The sequence below is a fragment of the Garra rufa genome, unplaced genomic scaffold (assembly GCF_049309525.1).
Source record: "Garra rufa unplaced genomic scaffold, GarRuf1.0 hap1_unplaced_245, whole genome shotgun sequence".
In the NCBI taxonomy this organism is placed as follows: Eukaryota; Metazoa; Chordata; class Actinopteri; order Cypriniformes; family Cyprinidae; genus Garra; species Garra rufa.
Window position 1 is genome coordinate 1 of NW_027394520.1, and position 22,585 is coordinate 22,585.

Here is a 22,585-nt window from a genome sequence, read left to right on the forward strand (position 1 = left end):
GGCAGTTGTGTGCCTCTCAGAGGGCTTTTGATGGTACTTTGCCCATTAGATGTTTTTTGGTATTCTGCTCTGGCCTAAAGACAATAATGAAACACTTAGGAGCAAAAATACAGAGAATCAGACCAAAGCTTGAAGCTAAAATAGCAAATATCTCCACAGCTACAGTGAATTTCCCTGGAGAGCTGACATAAGCTGGAATAAAGGTGATCCATACAGCACAGAATATTAGCATACTGAATGTGATAAATTTAGCCTCATTGAAGTTATCAGGTAGCTTTCTGGCTAGAAAAGCTAAAACAAAGCAAAGTAAAGCTAGGAAGCCAATATAACCCAGTACAGCCCAGAAACCAACAGCTGATCCTAAACTGCATTCTAGAATGATCTTTTCTTTGTACTGATGCATATTGTTATACGGAAAAGGTGGGGATATTGTTAACCAAAGCACACATATAAGTACCTGTACAAGAGTGAAACTAAAAACACTGAGTCTCTGTTGAGGAGGCCCAAACCATTTCATGACATTACTTCCCGGAACTGTAGCTTTGAAGGCAATTAACACCACTATTGTTTTCCCCAGAACACAGGAGATACAGAGGACAAAAGTGATCCCAAATGCTGTGTGACGCAACATACATGACCACTCAGTGGGCCGACCAATAAAAGTAAGTGAACAGAGAAAACACAGAGACAATGAGAGGAGAAGTAGGAAGCTCAACTCTGAGTTGTTGGCTTTTACTATTGGAGAGGCCCTGTTTTTGTAAAACACTAAAGTTATGCTCAAAGCCACTAAAGAACCAGCAATAGAGAAAGCAGCCAGTATAATCCCAAGGATCTCATCCCAGGAGAGAAACTCCACTATTTTAGGGAGACACTTGTCCTTCTCATTATTGGGCCAGTACTCAGGTAGGCATCTGTGACAATCTAGAGAATCTGAAAGATCAAGAAGTCAGTGCATAACAGCCATTCATGAACCACAGGACAAAATGTAGACATGCTGGTTATTTACATTTACATTTAGAAATTTAGCAGACACTTTTATCCAAAGTGACTTACAAAAGAGGACAATGGAAGCAATCAAAATCAACAAAAGAGCAATAACATGCAAGTGTTATGACAAGTCTCATTTAGCCTAACGCAGTACACATAGCAAGTTTTTTTTTTTTTAATTATATAATAAATGAAAAGAAAATAGAATAAAAAAGCAAAAGCAAAATAGTGTTAGAGGCCTAAAATAGTTGGAGAGAATACAAAAAGAACAGAGAAGCAAGTGTTATTTTTTTCTTTTTAAATAAAACAAGCAGTAAGTAAATGAATAGAGTTTAAGTCTAAAAGGACAAGTTTTTTTTTTTTAAGAATAGAATTGGAATAGATGGTGCTAAAGTTAGAGGGAGAAGAGATGTGTTTTAGTCGATTCTTGAAGATGGCTAAGGACTCTGTTCGGATTGAGTTGGGTAGATTATCAGACTACACTTTTTTAGAATGACCAACTCTGTGTTTAAAGAAGGGTCAATGATATTGTTTTTTTTTTTTTTTTTTTTTGCCCTAACAACATACATACAATTGTATTAATTTCATAAGACAGACAATTTCATAAAGAAATAACATCTTAAACATCTTTATCAAAAGTGCTTCACTATTTTTGTCTGCAAAATTTAAGTGGTGCAACATATGTCATGTCAAGGAAAAAAGGAAATTATATCTTAAATATGTCAATCACATGTCTTTAAGGTGTAGGGTAAATATTATTACTTTTTACTTGATTCGTTTTTCTCATTTAAATGGGTCATGGAATGAAGAATCAAAATGTGTTTGATATGGACTACTTGCACAACTACTTCCACATTCTACTTATTACAGCTCGGGAGTTTTTGACATACAATTTCTCACGAGAATGTAGATTATTACTACGCATCTTCAACCTGCTGAAATGTTCCTATAAATATGTTTCCCTTCCAAATTTACATTCTTAATAAATAAATATATTTCCCCACTAACCTGGCACATTAGCGCTTGTCTTTTCATTAACAGTATTTTTCTCCTTCTAGATATATTTTATACCTGTTGAATGTACAGTTTTCAATTAATTCGACTGATATGAAAATTAACCATGATTTTACTATAGTAAAAGTGTAGTAACCATGTTTTGCCCCCTGTTTATACAACTTCTATAACCTGTTTTACTGTTTTACTATAGTTTTAAATGTTTTTAGTGTAGTAAAATCCAACTATGGTTATTATGGTTTAACTACAATTGTAATTTTTTGTATTATTTGTAGTAAACCATGGATCATTTTCATAAGAGCAGTGTTGCTTGTGTACATTTAGGTCAATTAGATGATTAGCCTACAGCACACGGCGCTTAGTGCAAATAGTTCATTAATATGTATAAGAGGTTACCGTAAAGGATATACACATACTGCTAGTTTCAGGAATTAAATCTAACTTTTAAAATATTAATTATTATTTTCAACCTATTTGAAATGCCCAGATGTGAAATTGGGAGAATCGTGACATCATGAAACTGCAAATATATTTCTAAAGATTATTTTTAATGATATGCCTGAGCGACTGAAAGGCCAATAAAAGTCCTTGTTTGTCCTTTACATTTAACAACAGACTTTTTTGTGGGGGTGGGGGGTGGGGTACCAAGGGAACCAGGGTTTATTTCTAGGTTGGTCTAAAAAAACACATATTGCAGAACTCTGTTACCAAGTGGAAACACATGAGAGATCATAGCATGTCAAAGCTGTGTTTGTAATCAAGGTCAAACCATTTGACACTATTTAGACAGCAAGCATATCATTATCTGACTGTTGCTAATAAAACCAGCCCATTTGTAGAGCCTTTTATTATATAACAAGCAATAATAGTACTTTCAATTTCTTATGCCTCTGACTTAAACATACAGATCTAGCACTTGCCATCTCAAGTATCAAAACATACAACATGATATGAAAAAAATGCTGTGGATACACAGTCACAGCAATGGGTGTTTATTTACTTATTTATCAGTTGACCCATAAATATGTAGAATGTCAAAAATACCTGTCTCATTGCTGATCTCTCCTTCTGCACAGGTAATGCAGTCATAACAGCAGACAGGTCTTCCTTTTTTCACAGCCTTCCTAGTACCTGGAGGACAACTCTCACTGCACACAGACACGGGCACCTGCAGGTAACAGGTACACACAGCATCAGAGTCAGAAACTGACAAAGCCTTTGGGTAAAAATAGTGTAAAACTACAATGTTTAAAATATAGGTTTATATATAGAATTTTATGGATTTTTTTCATAATTTTATTTAATATATGTACATGACAAAAACAATTGTGTGTTTATGTGGTAAGTAACAACAACGACAAAATACCTTTTCTCTGCCATCATACCAAATGACAGCTCTACTCAGACTGAATTCTTGGCCTTTAGGCTGGGATGCATCATACTGACCAACTGTCACAAAATCAACTGAACCATCTCCTTGAAGTTGCCAGTTCACAAGTTCATATGTGGCCACAGGGTCTCCATTGGTGTCAAATGAAACAGAATGATTATTTTTAGTAAACTTCACACGGTTCAGCTGATTAAAAACCTACATGATGGACATGAAAAAATGTGATATGGTTCAACATATTGTATAGTAGGCCTATAAAAAAGTTAAATGTATACTGTACACATAATCTATTACATTTAGAATATTTACAGTCTCTTTTGTTTTTGAAAAGTTCAGTTATTTCATGATTGTCACAGTTCTGTCTGTCTTGTCATTGGTTTTTCCCATTTGTCTTCCCCCCGTTGATCTGTCTTTTGGTTTAGCCCTCGTCACCGTCATCTGTAACACCTGTGTTTTATTATCAGTCATCCATGTCACCTGTGTATCTTGATTAGTTTGTCTTTAAGAGTCTGTCTTTGAGTTCAGTGTATTGTCGGTCCTTAACGTTTTGATGTGTGTGAAAGCTCTTCGTGTTCCTGCCTTGTTCCTCTTGGAGAATTATATTAAATATATTGTATTTGTGAATATCGTCTATCGTCTCGTCTAGTCCTGCATACACCTATGACATCGTGTGGGTGCTGGTGTCCAGCAGATCTTCGTCGAACGCGGAGGATGACACCAGCCCCACACCTGACCCAGAACCCAGCCCAACATCACCCCGACAAGCGGAGTTGCAGCCCGAGCCCACCGACGATGGAGAGCCAGAGCCAAGAGCGACAGAGCCAGAGCCGGACACATCGGACCAGGTGCGAGAGCCGACTGCAACATCCGCGACGGTGGAGTATGACGTGGAGCAAGAGAGGGCTACAGAGAGCCCTGCCCACTGCACCACCACTGAGGGTGAGCTTGGACAAAATTCTGGGGATTTAATAGACTTTTTCTCGGATCTCGTCGAAGATAACTCTGAGGACTCAATTGACTTTGATATGGAAATATCCGTCTGTCCTGTCCTGTCCTGTCACCCACCCACCCTCTGTCATCTGCTGCCATGTCTGTCTGGCCACCGCTGTCCCCTGACAGCCCCTCAGCTCACCCTCAGCCCAACATCTGTGCAGTGGGCTCGCCGCGGGGCTGCCAGCTTCCATCGGCGCCTCGGCTGGAGGATTCCTCAGCTCCGCCTCCAGCCTCCGAGTCCTGGACTCCGCCTCGGCCCTTCGACCCCGCGGTTCCACCACGGCTCTCGACGCCCTCCTCTTCACCGTCGCCCATCGATCCACCAGCTCCACCGGGCTCCATCGTCTTTCCGGCTCCGCCCTGGTCAGTCGTCACCCCATCGGCTCCTCAGGACTCTGCTCCTCCGGCTGTGCCTCGTCGCGCCGTCCCACCGGCTCCTTGGGACTCCTCCTTCCTGCGGGCACAGCCTCCATCCTCTGTCGCTCCGGCTCCGCCGCGGATCTCCAGGACTCCGCCTCCGCCTCGGGCGCCAGAGCCTGCTCCACCTTGGCCCTCCGGATCCTCGGCGTCACCCCGGATCATCGGCTCTCCGTCTCCGCCTCGGGCTCCTCTTCCATCTGCTCCGCCTCTGTCGGTCGGCCCCATGGAGTCGGCGGTCCTCCCTCCACCATGGCTCCTCCCTCCGTCGGCTCCACCGTGGGCCGTCATCATGGCTGTGGTCTGGGTCCTGTGGATTTCCTCCTGCTTCAGGTCCCTCCTGTGTCTTCCCTGGCTCCTCCCTCCGTCGTCGCCCCCATGGACTGTCTTCTGTGTTACCTGGACTTTTGTTCTGGTCCTCCTCCGGGGATTGCGTCCTCCGCCGGAGCCCCCTCCCTCATTGACTTTGGTTTCCTGGTTTTCCGCCCCTTTCGTTTTTTCGTTTTTTCCGGAGGGGGGCGTAATGTCACAGTTCTGTCTGTCTTGTCATTGGTTTTTCCCATTTGTCTTCCCCCCGTTGATCTGTCTTTTGGTTTAGCCCTCGTCACCGTCATCTGTAACACCTGTGTTTTATTATCAGTCATCCATGTCACCTGTGTATCTTGATTAGTTTGTCTTTAAGAGTCTGTCTTTGAGTTCAGTGTATTGTCGGTCCTTAATGTTTTGATGTGTGTGAAAGCTCTTCGTGTTCCTGCCTTGTTCCTCTTGGAGAATTATATTAAATATATTGTATTTGTGAATATCGTCTCGTCTAGTCCTGCATACACCTATGACAATGATAAGCAAACTTACACGTCGGGGATCAACTTTGATGTGTTTGAAGCATTGTTTTTCGTTACAGATGATGCCATGGAGAGCATGAGCTATAGCATATGTGGCTTTGTACACCATGTTTGTGATCCGCAATTGTGATGTGTCTGTGTACGGGTTGTGTAAATCGCGCAGGTCCTCTGTGCCATCACATTCTGGCATACCAGTAGAAGAAACTGACTGCCGTTTTAGACTACAGCTGAATGAGCTTTCCCAGAATTCTGTCAGGAGGGGAAATTTTAGCGCTTGTTCTGGAGACAGGTCAAGTAGAAAGTTACGAAGACCAGGGATAACAGATCGCGGAATTGCAAAGCCTACAGCACCAATACAAAAATTAAACCGCAACATTTGTGGGTCTGTAACCCACGCCTCGCTGCCAATCCACTGCATCGGTGCAGGAGGCTGCTGGCTCAGCTCTTCTAAGAGAAATCTCATATCACCTGCGCCCATGAAGGCAACTATTACACGAGCTGTTGACTTGCGTATAACATCCGCCACTCTTTTCAGTTTGCTGCGTGGCTGGGTCCTGTAGTAGGCCTCGGAATACTCCACACAAATTCCCTCCTCCTCAGCAGCTTTTAAAAATGATGCCATGCCATTGTTCCCGTAGTCTGAATCACTGCGCACAGCGCCGATCCACGTCCATCCGAAGTGTTTGACCATCCGTGCCAGTGCGGCCGCTTGATGGTGGTCGCTGGGGATGGTCCTGAAGAAAGTAGGATGCTGCCGTTTGTCACTGAGACACGTGCATGTTGCGTAATGACTCACCTAGAGCACAAAAAGGGGAAAAAAGTTACAACATTATTTGGGCTATTTTTCATATTTACAAATACATCATCATACATACATACATTTTTCCATGTAAATCAAACTAGGCAATAGTCATATTGAGCAAGCACCTGTGAAATTCCAAAAGGACTGAAAAGCCTTGAAATGCTTATGGCCGGCGTGGAAGTAGAATCACCAACAAGCGCGGGAACTGCAGCATATTTTGCACAGGAATCAGTATCGTTAAATACTAGGTCTAATCCGTTGGCGAGCTGCAACGCTACTTTAATTGCCATTGGCACAGATGCACATGTGTCATATATGTGGTACCCTAAAGTGATGCCTGGTAAGAGATCGTAGTTGTTGTTGATCTCTTGGATAGTGAACTGCAAGGCTCGAGCAAAACGCAGTTCCCTGAAGTCCATGCTGTTGAAAAACACACATAATAGCTTCCTAATAAAAACTTTTACATGCTTGTTTACTTTTTGTTAACTAATTTTATTTAAACAAAAAGTCAATTATGAACACACTTTCAGCACAATCATTTTAACCCTCTTACCCTGCTCTGTTATGGATTCTATTCATTTATTTATATATTTAAAAATCAAACTCTAACCTGCCACTGCACTCAGGTGGTTGTGGCCGACTAGTGTAGGTGTGCTTCTCTGTCTTCACATAGTAATGAATAGTGAAAGCCCCTCCAATGACAAAGTCTCCATCCTCGAAGAGAGCAGGGGGTTGAGGATCACCTTGTAGGATGCAGGTGCCTATAATAACTCCACATACATTAGGGCAAAGCCTGATAATACACAGAAGTGTCACCGTTAATAAAAAATGTACACCCATGTCTCCTGCTAGAAACCACTAAAGAGTTGAGCATTACGCTTTATTTTATATACCCACCAACCTTTGCTGTTATATGTTTCAGCTCTGTACTTGTAAATAAAGAGGGTGTGGTTAGTATGTTATGTCAGTCAATGAGAAATGTGTCTCAAGTCTATCAAGTTACAAAACATGAAAACCATGAATTGCCTTCTTTAAAGTCACCTGTCAACTCCACGAGACATGTATAAAAATTTAAGTATGATTATTTTAGATTTGCTTATACTTTTCTAATAAAACAAGGTGTAATGCTAAACTCTCATTTAGAGTGGTTGCTATAGGAGTGTGGAATTAGTGGAATTGTCCCTTGAAACAAAGTGGAAAGCTAGGGGAAGGGTTAAAATATTTCCCCTAAGAAATGGGACACCACTACAACACTGTTATCCGTCATCATACATAGTCGCTAGTTCCTAATGTTACATCAGAGGACATGCGCCGATGTTTATCACACATTTCAAGATGTCAAAATTGTTGTCATGTTGCAAAAAGTACAAATGTACGGTGTACGCACCTTTTATTTACATGTACACATATGGCCGTAAGCAAAACAAACAATGCGTTATCACATGCGCAGCAAATTGCAAATCAGTGGTGTAGTGGTGCCTGGAGAAGTGGGTATGCTTAATTTGTGAATTTAGTTTTGAACTTTCTATTTGAATGCATTAATTTACTAGTCTTGGGCTGAAATGTTTACAGGGGTTCACTGGTTTAAGAAATGTCTGATCGTAAAAATCTGCTTCTTTTTATTTGTAAGGTATTGTTTTCATTATTATGTACTGATTCAAATGACTGGGGTGTGAGAGACGGAGCGGGCGCAGGCGCATTAGGCGCAATTATCAAATACATTTCAAAGCAAGCCGGCGCCACGGTCCTGACTGCATCATCACTGTCTTTATTGGGTGTTTTTAGCGAATATTTACATTTATTCACATATGACTGGATGTGGTGGACTGCCATGATTTTGGCTAATGCAGGAGACTACTGAATAATGCGCATCAGAGGGGATTTAAAAAGTGGGTATACGCAAAGCAGCCTGATAAAGAAGTGGGTATACGCTGTATACCTGCGTATACCCTCCACTACACCACCGTTGCAAATTGACGTGCCACTGGTCTTTCATGTTTCTAACATGCAGTCATATGTGTATATGACATAAAAATATATTTTGTAATATCGTGCAAACTTTAGCGATTTTTTGCAAACATTTATTTACACTACAGAACAACACCATAAACACAAACACAAGATTGAAGGTAATATACATATAATGAAAAATTGTTATAAAAATCCTTATTAATGGCAAAAATTACTTGCATTTATGAGTCTGCTTGCTCAAGTGAGCAGCCATGTTGGAAATTTCTCTTAGCCCTTCATTTGAAGTGAGGTCCCAAAAAATCTTAGTTTGGAGAGCTATCTGGCCCTTCCCCTTCCCCCTACCCCTCCAACCAAAAGAGAAATGAGACACCCCTACCCCTTCACGTGAACGCGCCAAACGGAGGGGTAGGGCAAAGTGTAGGGGTAAGGGGTAGCATTGGGATTGAGCCTTACTCTCATATGGTGAGATCTGGATTGACAGCTCCTTAAACCGGAGGTAGAGACTGGAGTGGTGTGAATTTTGCAGTCTGGATGTTTGGATAGTCTCTACTGATCTATATTCTCATACCATACATGTATGGTCTCATACAGCTCATAGGAATGGTCTTATAGTCATTATCATCCTTCTCAGCAGGACACTCAGGGCAGCCTGAGCTGAAGTAAATTAATCTAGCTAAGATGGCCTACATGCCAGCTGCTCCTCTAAAGGAAACATGAGGAGATCGTTACACTTCTGTCTTTTACTTTAATTCTTTTTTTTTTTTTCGTTGAGAGTTTCGTGTTCTAGTTAAGTTTTGTGCAAACTGCGACCCAAACGTCTTTGCTGACCTGACAATAGACACATGTTTTATTCCAGTACAGTATGCAGTAGATAATTTTAGATATTTAGATAATTTGTTACTTAAAGGGATAGTTCACCCAAAAAAGAAAATTCTGTAATTTCTGCGACCTGTATTGTTTGGTATTTATAGCCCTTATGTTGCAATTGTCCCTTGTCATGTATGAATGTACACAGCCTCTGTTTAGTGAGTTGTTTCAAGTCAAGTCAAGTCTTCGTTCATTGTTTTGTATTTTGAATTTCACTTTGGACACTATAATAAACTGCAGTTGGATTCAACTTACCAATCAGTGGACCCCTCATTACAGTGGCTCGACCATAATGTAGGATTTCAGCGCGAATCAGACAATTCAGGAGATTCGATTAGAAGTAAAAACACTTCTACAGCCTCAAACTCCACAAATTCCAGCAACTCCAGCATGACCAGACCCCTGTCGTAAAATTTGTCATTTGACACCCTGGCTCCAGCCAGCCTGAAGCAAACCTAACTAACTAGGAACTTGCAACATTAACACAAAAGGACCCTTGTTGATAATCCCAAATTTGGGGCAAGTAACCAAGATTAATGGTCAAAGAGATGCACATCTTGGACATTACATGAGGGAAATCACTAGTAGAGACTGTGCTTGGTGGGCTCCCCCACGCACAGGACACAGACTAAATTCTTTATACACCCTTTTGACCTTTTCCTCCCTCACAGAACACATCCTTACATCCACAGTATGGCACAGGAAACTGCCTGTTCACATATACACCTAAAATGATGATAAAAAGGACTCATGAGCAACTCATCATTTATATGCATAACTTCCTATACTCTTTGTAACCCATACATTTGCCTATTATGTTTTAATCACTTATTGTGTATGTCCCTTTTGATAACTATTGAATAGTTTAATGGTTTATATTGGTGTTTGGTATGCGTGAACTCGAAATTGCATTCTTGAAATGTTTCTATAATTCAATTCTTTGTAAAATGTATTTTAGTCTTGTTATCGAAATCATGTCCAAATTTAACTTTGCCAAGAGCGGGAAAATAGGGACCACGGGACTGATAAGATAACATTGTGATTTATGGTTTGGGAGGAGGAACCAGCAGTACCCCGACTTAGGACAATGTTTTAATTGGTCAAGACACCATTTGGGATGTGTCCAAAAGCTGAGTTTAAATACTCAGGACACCATCAAATTTTCTTCTTGTCTACTCTTGCTCTCTTACTCTTACGCTCTCACTCTCTTGTGCCGCCGCGTTCCGACGCTGTTAGCGTTCTTTTGAATGCTCGCTGGCCTACATGCCAGCTGCTCCTCTAAACGAAACATGAGGAGATCGTTACACTTCTGTCTTTTACTTTAATTCTTTTTTTTTTTTCGTTGAGAGTTTCGTGTTCTAGTTAAGTTTTGTGCAAACCGCGACCCAAACGTCTTTGCTGACCTGAACTTTAACCAGCGCACAACTCCGCATCCAGCCAACGCCCAAGAAGACATCACATCAACCGACCACCAACCAATCAGCAACCCCGTGGAAAACCCTTTCTGGAGCGACACAGCGAAAGGAATTCCCTCGGCACAGTAAAAGGCAACGCAAGTAAAACCCCCAGGTTCTAACTGAACTGGTGCATTTGATATAAAGTTTAATAACCTCTTTGAGAGACTCAATATGAGGGTTAATTAAGTGATTGATGGTTGTTCAGGTCTAAGCAATTACACATATTGCTATAAACTTGGGACTTCATATTTTCATTCCTTTAAACTCATTCTTTCCTCACTTTCTCTTTCTGCAACCTGTGTGAATGCGTGTGTTTATGTTAGATTAGTTTGTATGTGTTAGGTTTATCCAATAAAATCATATTTTTATTAGAAAGGATAAGTATCTTGTGTTCCCTTCCGGAGGGAACTCTACGCTGCGTCCTGGTTCAGGACACTATGGGAACTGCCTTCAGCGTGACCGGTTCTGAAGCTCTTATAAAACAACGGCAATGAACTTGACATTGACCGGCGCCAGCCCATGACGTCATTAACAAGGCGCCTACTAGTATAAAAGGGCGTTTGTGGATACATCAACCATCTTTTTGTTCTTCAGATCACCTTGTTCTAAGCGTGAGTATGATGGCAATGCCCGGAGTTAAGCAATTTAGAAAGTGTGCTGATCCGTGTCCGCGGAGTCTGACACCGGATGATTCACACAGTTTGTGCGTTATATGTCTGGGTGAGGAGCACGCACGCTCCGTCCTTGAGGGGGCGGAGTGCGTTCATTGTGAGGGCTTTTCTCGAGGGAATCGGGACATCCACCTGCCCCACGCGGCTCTGGTCCCGCGGCAGCCGAGGCTGCCCGGCGGCTGAGATCATGGGGTTCGCAGGTGGAGCTCGCTGACGAGTTTGAGAGAGGTGTGCGTCTCTCGCGCTCGCCAGCGGGAGACGAGGGCGCGCTGCTGGAAGAGGATGTGTTATCACTCACATCCTCAGATCCAGCGGCGAGTGCTCTGTTGGCTGCTAGCCAGGGCGAGCAGGAAGAGGCTGAGATGGGCGAAGATGAGTCTTTTGAGCCCGTCCAGCCCTCCTGCCCCGCGTATGAGGAGTTGATGGACGTCATGGGGCGCGCCGCCGCGAGATTAGATCTGCCGTGGCGGCGCGCGCAGGAAGAGGTCTCTCACGGCAGGCTCGGTGAGAGATATCTTCCTGGCCATGTCAGGCCACCTCCTTTGAGCCTCCCATTCCTTTCCGACCTCCATACTGAGGTCGAGAAGGCATGGGATAGACCTTACTCGGCCCGCATTAACAGGCATCAGCACGTTAACTATGCTGATGTCCAGGGAATGCGCGAGCACGGGTACGTGTCGATGCCCCCGGTGGAGGATACCCTGGCTGCGTATCTTTCATCGGGAGGGACGTCGACACTCACGGCTCCAACCCTGCCGAATAAGCCGCTTAAAGAAACATCGCGGCTGAACGGCAGGGCATACGCGGCAGAAGGTCAGGCCGGTGCTGCCCTGCACACTGTAGCGGTGTTGCAGGCGTACCAGGCCGATCTACTTAAAGATCTGGACCAGGGCCTGGGGCTTTCCCCAGAGGAGGTGACTGAGCTGCGCCGCACCACTGATCTCTCTCTGAGGGCCACCAGACAGACAGCGACCGCGGTCGGTCGCGCTATGTCTGCTTTGGTGGCCACAGAGAGACATCTGTGGGTGAACCTGACGGACATCGGGGAGAAAGAGAAGCGCTTTCTCCTCGATGCCCCGGTTTCGCCTTCCGAGCTCTTCGGCACATCCATAGAGACGGTGGTCGAGAAGTTCAGGGAGGCGAAGGCGCGCTCAGCGGCATTCAAATCACTCATCCCTCGCCGGTCCGCACCCGCACCCGAACGCCATGGACAGCCTGGCCCGTCCCGGCCCAAGGACCGGAGACAGGGCCAGGTGGCTAGTGTGGCCACTCGAGGCCCTCCACCACCACGGAGTAGGTCTCAGAGGAGGCGTGATGCGCGGCATAGGAAGCAGGATCTCAGGGAAACGATCCAGCGTCGACGTCAAAGCAGGCGGGAATCGGGTACCTGAGGTCCCTTCCTTTTGCCCCTCGCGCTCGCTCGGCCGCCTGCCTTCCTGTCCTCTTAAACTCCGGGGCCGGGCCTATGATGAAGTTACTAACGCACTCTGACGGCCCGGTATACGAACTGACATATATGGGTGTTATGTGTGTATGTACATGTTTGTCTACCAGCTCCGCTTGGGTGAGACTTAGTTTGGGCTCCTTAATCTGAGCCCCTCTGTCCCCGAGTGTTAAGTGTAGCCAAGTCTCCCCTCATTCTGAGATAGTGTCTAGACCTCCACTTCTGTTAACTCCTGTGGGGTTAAAAGCGTTGTTAGGCTCCCTCTCACGAGTGAGAGTGTTTCTCGTTGGAGCCTCCGCCATTGGAGCTCATTGTGGCAAACCTGCATATGCATGTTCACCCACCCGCTGGGTGCGGCAGTCTACCCCGTCCCGTGGTAAGAGTCCCTCTAGACTCCGCTCGTCTGAGTGTGAAGACCGGGAGGTTTGGGTAGGTTCCCCACCCTCTTTTTAAGAAGGTAGGAGCAACCCAGGGTTGAGCGCATGGGCTGCCTCTCTTTGTGAGTCAGTGCACTGAAGGCCCCGCTCCCCAGGGCCCTGTCTTAAAGGGAAAGAAAGAAGTTTCTTTAGTGAGAGAGGAAAGTTTAGAACCCCCCCCCCCCCCCCCCCCCTCTAAGTGTGAGGATTTTTTCAGGCCTCCTCTCTCTGAGAGTTGCGCTGACGAGATTCCCCGCTATGGCGGTTCTTGTCTAGGCTGATTTCTCACAGTTCTATCAGTTTTGGGCAGTTCAGGTAGCTGGTAGGCTCTCGTGAGCCTCGCTCTACACCGAAGCGTACAATGTAGATCCTCCTTGGTGGAAGCCCTGATCTGGACCTCCAGGTTTCACCTTTGAACCCTGTATAAGCGCTTACAGCTCTGTCCAGATAGCATTAGGGGGTTGAGTGTAGTAGGTCTCCCCTCATTATTAATGAGCTCTGTTGGTTAGCACCTCCACTCCTAGACTTCCCTGCCACGGTGAGCGTTGTCAGGGTGTTGCAGGCTTCCTCTCGATCGAGAGTCCTTCTGTAGGAGCCTCCGCTCTTCGCTGCGGCTGATCAGACCTCCTTCCGCCTAGTGGCGTCATGATGTAGGTCGGGCGATTGGTCTTCCCCATGGTTTAGACTTAGAACGGTTAGATGTGTTCTCCTGCATGAGAACCGTCCAGTTGCAGCCTTCGCTCCCCTCAGTGCTCCGCTTACAAGTACATACTCGTGGTATTTAGCTGGTAGGCCTGCCTAGGCCTCGCTAACTGCTGTGCTCTGTGCTTTGTGCCCTCTGCCAAAGCTGAGTATTGTTAAGGCTCTCTCTTTCCAGACTTGAAGCCTCCACTCTACAGTATCCCGTGAGGTGGGTTCATGTACTTGTAGCGTTGAGTGTAGCCAGGTCTCCCCTCAGTGGGATTTTCGTTAAGACCTCCACTCTCGAGCATCTCTCGCTAGGGACTATTAGAATACCGCTCACCAAGACCGAGTGTTGTCAGGCTTTTTCTCTCTGTGAGATTCGTTTCAAAGCCTCCACTCTACAGGGCCCTGCTCTCAGCATTTGGGCCCTGCTGTGAGTCCCGGTATTCTCTAAGCGTTGAGTGTAGCTAGGTCTCCCCTCACTAAAATATTTGGGTGAGATCTCCACTCCATAGAGCTAGGAGATTGAGCGTTGCTAGGCTTCCTCTCATTCGAGGGTCTCTGTGAAGCCTCCGTTCCCCTGAAGCTCCGCTTCTGGTACTTTCAGACGTGAGTGTAGCTAAATCTCCCCTCACTGAATATTTGGTGTGAGATCTCCACTCTTTAGAGCTGGGAGGTTGAGCGTTGTCAGGTGTTCCTCTCACTCTGAGAGTCTCTGTGAAGGCCTCCGTTCCCCAGAAGCTCCGTTTTTAGTACCTCCAAGCGTGAGTGTAGCCAGGTCTCTCCTCACTTAGAGTGTTGAGGCCTCCACTCGTAAAGAGCTGGCGGATTGAGCGTGGTTGGGCTTCCCCTTTGGTGAGGCCCCCGTTCTCCAAGAAGCTCCGCTTCCAGTCTTTCCCTCCAGGCGTGAGTGTAGCCAGGTCTCCCCTCACTGAAGGGTTATTTGAGACCTCCACTCCTAAGAGCTAGTGGATTGAACGTTGTCAGGTTTCCTCTCTGTTTAGAGAGTCTTCTGTGAAGCCTCCGTTCTCCAGAAGCTCCGCCTCCAGTACTTCGAGGCGTGAGTGTAGCCAGGTCTCCCCTCACTGAAGGGTTATTTGAGACCTCCACTCCTAAGAGCTAGTGGATTGAACGTTGTCAGGTTTCCTCTCTTTTTAGAGAGTCTTCTGTGAAGCCTCCGTTCTCCAGAAGCTCCGCTTCCAGTACTTTCAAGCGTGAGTGTAGCCAGGTCTCCCCTCACTGAAGGGTTATTTGAGACCTCCACTCCTAAGAGCTAGTGGATTGAACGTTGTCAGGTTTCCTCTCTTTTTAGAGAGTCTTCTGTGAAGCCTCCGTTCTCCAGAAGCTCCGCTTCCAGTACTTCTAGGCGTGAGTGTAGCCAGGTCTCCCCTCACTGAAGGGTTATTTGAGACCTCCACTCCTAAGAGCTGTAGGATTGAGCGTTGTCAGGTTTCCTCTCATTTAGAGAGTCTTCTATGAAGCCTCCGTTCTCCAGAAGCTCCGCTCCTGTACTTACAAGCGTGAGTGTAGTCAGGTCTCCCCTCACACAAGGGTTTATGTTTGAGACCTCCACTCTTACAGAGCTCCGAAGCTCCGCTACCAGGCTTTGCTGTCGCCTGTGATAATGATATGGTGATTCCCTCGCTACGCTCTGGGCACCTCCTCAAATCCACAATAGTGGTGAGTACTCACGCGAAGCTTTGAGCACTCCTTAAAACCCACGTGAAGTGGTAAGTGCACACGCAAGTCCTTGGGCACTTTCTGAAATCCACATGAGTGGTTAAGATTCCCCCCGAAGGTTGGGTTCTTTTCTAAAATCCTATATGGTATGGGCTACGCAGTATTTCTCCGTTCCCATTCTAGAGTTGGTTCTAAAAACCCCTGGGTTTTTCCAACTCCACTGCAGACAGCACTACTTATTGGTTCGAGTGTCGCTAGGCTTCCTCTCATCTAGAGAGTCTTCTTGCAGAAGCCTCCACTCTCCTGAGAAACTCCACTTGGGTGGCTCTATTGCTTAGGCTCCTGGAGCCTCATGAATCACCTCCAGTGTTGAGTGTAGTTAGGTCTCTGACCTCCACTCCCAGAGTTCCCCGCAAGCACAGAGTGTTGCCAGGCTTCCTCTCGTCTAGAGAGTCTGTTTGGAGCCTCCGCTCTTCAGGACCCCCGCTTAGTATGAAGACTTCAGTGTAAGCTTCACTACCTTCTCTAGCGGTGAGTGTAGTTAGGCCTACTCTCGCTTAGAAGTATCAGGCCTCCACTCCTAGGAGTTCCGTGCTTGGGTGGCCGAGCTAGCTGTGACGTCGGCCCAAGCGATTCTCGCCGGTAGTGGGGAGTGATGTTCCTTCTTGACTCCTCAATCAGTCAGTTGTTCACTTACTCCTCAGCATGGCGGCGTTGGTATATCGTTCCCATAGTGTCCTGAACCAGGACGCAGCGTAGAGTTCCCTCCGGAAGGGAACGTCTCAGGTTACGTAGGTAACCCTAGTTCCCTAGACTTGCAGGCTCTTTACGCTGTTGAGGAAGGATATAAATGAGGTAATTGAGAGTAGCGAAAAATCAGGGAATGGTGTGTTGTATGAGAGGTGAAAAGCCTTGAAGCATCTCCACGCTGTTATGTATGACTGGAGAGTTCTGGGAGAAACTGCTTGCAGGATAGTGTCGAGGGAAGCGTCCAGGAGGGGTTTCAGTGGTTATGGGAATATTAATTCTGAATAAGGAGGAACTGGGGTTGGGGAAGGGTCCGCCTCTGGAGCCAGCTTCCTGAATTTCTGAAACAGAAAGCGAGATAAAGAGTCAGCAATTTGGTTGTCAGCCCCTGCCACGTGTTTGGGCGCTTATTAGGAATTGGTCACATGCTGAGATCCATATTAAACTTCTTAAGAGAGGCATGAGGGCGGGACAGTGAGAACGGTTTTTGTTGATGCAGTGAACGACCGCTTCGTTGTCGCAACGTACTAAGATACTTTTAGAGGCCCATTCATTTCCCCATAGGAAGGCTGCAACCACGAGGGGGTATAGCTCGAAGAAGGCGGAGGACTGAGGGGAGCCCTGCAGCTCAGGGGGCCATGGAGATGCGAACCAACGTCCTTGGTAAAAACCCCCGAAACCTGTTGTGGGGGCTGCGTCGGTAAATAGTTGGATGTCAATGGGGGACGAGATAAGGTTGTTGTAGAAGAGGGAAAGGCCGTTCCATTGTTTGAGGAACATGATCCATAACCTAAGTTCGTTGCGGCACGCATGGGATAAGGAAATAAGGTCCTCGAGTGCGTGAACCGAGGAGGCAAGCGAGAAGAGATGAGAGATGAAGGGGCGGCCTTGGGGAATAATACGCATTGCGAAGTTTAGATGCCCGAGCAGAGAAAGAAGTTCCCGTTTGGAACAGCTTGAACTGCTGAGCAGAGTGGAAGAGACGAGAATTATTCTATCGATCTTTTCCTTTGGGAGGGAGGCCTGGAATTTAGCCGAGTCTAAATTGATGCTGAGAAACTCGATAGACGTAGCGGGTCCCATGGTTTTTTCCTGAGCAATGGGAATCCCGAGCTCGGAAAAAACTTTTTGGACTGTCGAGATATGGGCGGCGGGGATTGCGTCGGGGGGTGAAATGACTAGAAAATCATCAAGGAGGTGAATGAGGTGCGGAATTGCGGAATTGTTTGACAGGATCCAGCAAACCGCTTCTGACAACATGTCGAAGATTTTGGGGCTGCTTTTGCATCCGAATGTTAAGCGGACGGAAAAATAGAATTTTTCAAGCCAATGTATCCCGAATAAGTGCCATGAATCTGGATGGATGGGCATCACTTTGAATGCAGAAGTGATGTCTACTTTTGCGAGCCAGGCTCTTCGACCTGCGAGTTTAATCAACTCGACTGCCTGATCAATGTCGTGGTATTTAAGAGAATATTCGTTGAGGGGTATCAAGCTGTTGACGCTTGGGACTGTCGAATTATGAGGCGATGACAAATCGATTATAAGGCGTTTTTTGCCTGAGAATTTCCTTGTTGCTACTCCGATGGGGCTGATGCGAAATATTTTGAAGGGGGGTTTATCGAATGGGCCAATCATGAAGCCTGAATCGACTTCTTTCCTGATCAGATCGTTTACGACGTCGGGCTCTGCGAGTGCGGATTGAAGATTTTTGCAGATTACGTTTTGGGAAAGCGGACATTCGACGCCGGGGTTAAAACCGAGTTTAAGGCCAGACAGAAGGTAATTGGTAAATTCTTTGTCTGGATGGTGAGCGAGTTCGGTGGTCAGGTGGGAAATATTCACAGGAGTCGATAAATAATTTCTAGATTTTTTATTCACAGCTTTGTGAACTGGGCAAACAATGCGGGCATGGGCTCCGCCACAAAAGCTACAGATATGTAGATAACGGCAACGATTTCTGAAGCATTTCCCCTGGTTAAAGCATTTGCATGGCTGCCGGTAATCATCTGAATATGGCGCCGTTGTGCTGTCGAAATTTGGGGAAGTTGCAGGTCTGGGAACATAGCTGGTTGACTTAACGAAGGATGGCTCTGGGCATGGAGGAATAGAGGGAAGGATTTGAGGGCAGGTCATGGTGGAATGGGCGACTGACCGACAAACTGCACATGAGATGCTCTTGCAACCTAAGAACACTCTGGTGTGAAGGTCTGGATCAAGGGCGCCCCAATAGGGGCACTGGTTCCATTGGGCTATACGAACGGCACATTTTGCGGAGAAAAGTTTGTGGTATGTATAGAAATGTGCTCCGCCATAGGACAACGCGAGCTCAGCTATGATGGTTAGGTAGTCGTTGAGCTCACGTCGCCTATGGGGGAAGGCAGAGCAGATGATTTCCGTGTAGCGGCTGAAAGCAATGGAAAATTCTGAAAAAGAAAGCAGGCGTGATGACAAGGGGTTGGGGTTTTTTAAAGTGACTGAAAAGTCCCCACAGTCTATCTGGCGGTTTGTGTCGGTATAGGGCAGGAGTGAAAGCAAAGAGGAAAGATCGACATCTGCACCTGCTAAAATCTGTGCTCGAATGCTGTGGGCAACTTGAGGAGGTTCCATGGCAATGGCGTTTGGAGGGACGGGCATCGGAACGGCAGTGAAGAGTGAGTATGGTGATTTTGATTGGAGAAAAGAGTTAGAAGGGACTGGGGGCGGAGCTGTATTTGACAGCGAGTGCGGCCACGCGCCGGCTTGAGCAGTGACGTCGGAGCTCAAGGTGGCAGGTGGCTGGGCTGAAAATGCTTGTTGGTATGGCTGTGCGCCTGCTTGGGCTGCGAGAGCCGAGCTGGAAGTGGTGGGAGGCGGAGCTGAGTGAAACGGCCAATACGGCCCAGCGCTTGTCTGAGCTGCAATCCCCGAGCTGAAAGTGGTGGGAGGCGGCGCTGTGTAAGGCGGCCAATACGGCCCAGCGCTTGTCTGGGCTGTGAGCTCAGAGCTGAAAGTAGCAGGAGGCGGGGCTGTGTGTGGCTGCCAGAGCGGCCTCGCGCTCGACTGCGCCCCAAGCCCCGAGCTGAAGGTAGCGGGAAGCGGAGCTGAGAGCGGCTGTGCAGGCGGCCAAGCGCTCGTCTGCGCCCCGGGCCCCGAGCTGAAAGTAGCAGGAAGCGGAGCTGAGAGTGGCGGGGGAGGCGGCCAAGCACTTGCTTGGGCAGCGCGCCCCGTCGTTGCTGCGGGAGGAGCCGCGTTGAGAAGCGGAGTTGCGGCTGACATCGCGTGAGGCGACGCGCCGGCGGTTTCTGCAGCGCGACCCAGGCTAGCTGATGGCCTGCCGCCGCGGTTTGATGATTGCGGAGAGTTGGACGATTCGCAGGAGAAGGATTGTGGAGTCAGACGAGGCGTGGTAGAAGGTCTGTTTCTTTTATCCATTTTTGGGGCTGGGGAATGAACTGTGGAAAGGTTAGCTGAAAGATTTGTGTATAAATCATAAAGCTGTGCTTTGTTTAATTTATACGAAGGCTGGACATCGTTTTTGGCCAGCGCTTGTCTCAGGCTTGCTATGGTCCACTTAGCTATGGGTGGAATGGTAGGCCTGGCCGATCTGTATGATGACGCCGGGGAGTCGGCTGATGTCCTTGCCGGAGGTGGAGAAGGTAGTCCTAGGCGTCTTGGGAGGCGAGTGGCTGGTCGAGTCGAGGAGCGCCCACGAGTTGGAGCCTGGGGCTCGATTGGAGTAGCGCGCGGGGGAAGAGTAGCCTTGGGGCTGGCATGTTGTGGCGAAGGCGCTGGAGAGTCGTCAGAAAAGTCTTCGGATGCGGAGGATTGTCTTTGTGACATTTTTGCAGACGGGCAAATCGTGAATGCTGATAATCCGTCAAATGGGTAGAGGTGAGTCAGCTGTATTTATGCATGATGTAGATTGGCTTGAGTGAGTTCCAGCTGTGTTAATTAGGCTAAGTATCTGACGTGCTCCTCCCGAACTTGGTTTATAAAACATCATTTAGTGTATTTTTGAGATGAGGAAAAAAAGATCGGATAGGGAAAGCTCTGGGCTGGGTTCTCCGAAACTACCTTAACGCTACGTCGTTCTTAAGTTGTACCTTAAGAAGTACCTTATCGTTAATATGTGTTTTCCGAAACCTTCTTTGTTAAGTATACCTTCTGTAAGTCATACGTTCGTAAGGTTGGTCTGGAGCTCTCTTAGCTATACCTTACCGCTGCTGACGGTTCATACCGCTAGTGGGCACCACGCAAAAAGCTTTTTTACATCGCAGTTTAATTACAAATAGAAAATTTTATATGAACATTTAATATAAAATCTGATTTAGTATTAAAATTGCATTTTTTACTTTACTTTAAAATTTTACACATAAAATACTTAAGTTGTTATAGCCTGCAGTGTCAAGTCACGTCACCTTTATTTATATAGCGCTTTTAACAATACAGATTGTGTCAAAGCAACTGCAAAGTATTTAAACAGAACAATAGTGTGTAAGTAAGGCATTATTGTAAACAATCAATTTTCAGTAAAAGGCAGTTCATCAATGAATTCAGTGATATCATCATCCAGGGCTGCGTTTCCCAAAAGCATCGTAAGCCTAAGTTGTTTGTAAAAATGATCGTACGACTGATCTTAATATTACGGTCTGTTTCCCAAAAACATCGTAACTTAAGTAGCACTTGAAAATCTTCGTAGATTTACGAGTGCTCTGGAGTAATCGCAAAGCCTTAAGTGCATCGTAAGGGGACAGAGTTATGAGGGCACCAGCTGGACAACCGGCAAATTGCACCTAAAATGTACTTCTCTTCAAAGTAATTTTTCATTTTATTGGTACGTATATATTTATTAATTTCTATTTTCTACTCATTACACAATTCAATATAGAAATAATAAATAAATAAAAATAAAATTACATAATAAATGTTAGAATGAAAAAAAAATTTTTAATTAAAATTACAAACTTAAAACTTAAAGTTTTTCAGGCTGTGATTATATTCACATGTCGCACACTGATTGTCATCTATTTCACTAATTGCAGAAGGCCCCACTTGAAGAAACTGAATCACTGATTTTAGAAATTGCATTAATTATCTCTTCCCTGAATTTATTCTCTTGTTAGGTTCATAATGGTCAAAGGTTGTCCTTTTATAAATGTATATGAAGAGTACATTTATATAAAACAGTGCTGATAAAGCATGTGCACATTAAACATTTTTCTGCACCTATATCGATAGGCTAATAGATAGGCCCTAATATTATATTGCCACACACACCCTCAAGACTCAAGCTGTAGTAAAATATACCCATCTTTTCACAGACAAGGCTTAAGCCTAGTCCAGACTAAAATGCAAGTCTGAGCTTTTTTTACTGAAGGACACTTGCACTGACTGATCTTAAAATATATCAGTCCCTTTGTTTTGTCTCAAGATGGACACCAGTAACATCAGTTTTTTCCTAAGGCACATTTATAAAAAAAATACTTAAATCTAATTGAACTAGATTTCAAGATGGTAAGTGTCTGTCAAAAGGAGGTAAACCTAGGAGGTTTTTGTAGCTCCTCCTCCTCTAAAATAATATTAATTTCCTCTTATTGAAAAATGTCTTTTCTTTGTTTTTTGGTTTCAGCCATTTTGCTAGTGTCTCCACCCCTAGGTATGTGCTTATTTAAATTTTTGTCCTAATTAAAGATAATTAGGATAAACTTTTCAAAAATAAATGTAAGAGCTTATTTATTTCTTTATTTACTTATTGATTTATTTTGATGTGAGATAAGCAACTGTTGATAAAGAAATTGATACATAATTCTACTTAAATAATTAAGGTTCCATAATAATATCGAAAATGATGCAGATGTCATTTCCGGCAAGGACAGCCCAGGGTGTTTCCCGATAACGATTGATCTTAGCGCTTAAGAGCGTTTTCTACGAGTCACTTTGCGAACGTTCGTTATTGTTTTACATGCGTTTCCCAAAAATGCACTTAACACAATTGCACGTAGCCCTGTTTTAAGTGCTACTTAGGAGTCGCTATCCGTTGGTAAAGTGCTGAAATGTCACATGCTGTTATAGCAATCCATCTAATTTTTTATTTCCGATTCTTCTTCTACTTGTGTGAATGTGTATTCAACTCGAATAACATAAAAAGTCCTGTGATTTCTTCTTGAGCAAGTTTAAAAACATAAATTAACTGGAAAATAAAACAAATTCTAACAGTCCTT

At 45.3% G+C, this 22,585-nt stretch overlaps 1 protein-coding gene across 1 annotated transcript; it reads right to left on the reverse strand.

Annotated features, from left to right (window-relative positions):
- Positions 1–16: 16 nt before the first annotated feature.
- LOC141317058 (extracellular calcium-sensing receptor-like) lies at positions 17–6,864 on the reverse strand. Its single transcript, XM_073832883.1, has 5 exons — positions 6,571–6,864; positions 5,654–6,439; positions 3,368–3,589; positions 3,046–3,169; positions 17–930 (listed from the first exon to the last, which is right to left on the reverse strand). The coding sequence occupies exons 1-5, from the start codon at positions 6,862–6,864 to the stop codon at positions 17–19; spliced, it is 2,340 nt and encodes a 779-aa protein (XP_073688984.1).
- Between the last annotated feature and the right edge of the window lie 15,721 nt (positions 6,865–22,585).

What these genes read in the sequence shown, in the direction of transcription:
- LOC141317058 (XM_073832883.1), bottom strand. Translation starts at nt 6,864, where the DNA reads ATGGACTTCAGGGAACTGCGTTTTGCTCGAGCCTTGCAGTTCACTATC. An exon ending in TCAAAGTTGATCCCCGACGT is followed by an intron (nt 3,590 to 5,653) that starts GTAAGTTTGCTT and finishes TCCATCATGTAG; the next exon opens with GTTTTTAATCAGCTGAACCG. An exon ending in AGAGATCAGCAATGAGACAG is followed by an intron (nt 931 to 3,045) that starts GTATTTTTGACA and finishes TTGATCTTTCAG; the next exon opens with ATTCTCTAGATTGTCACAGA.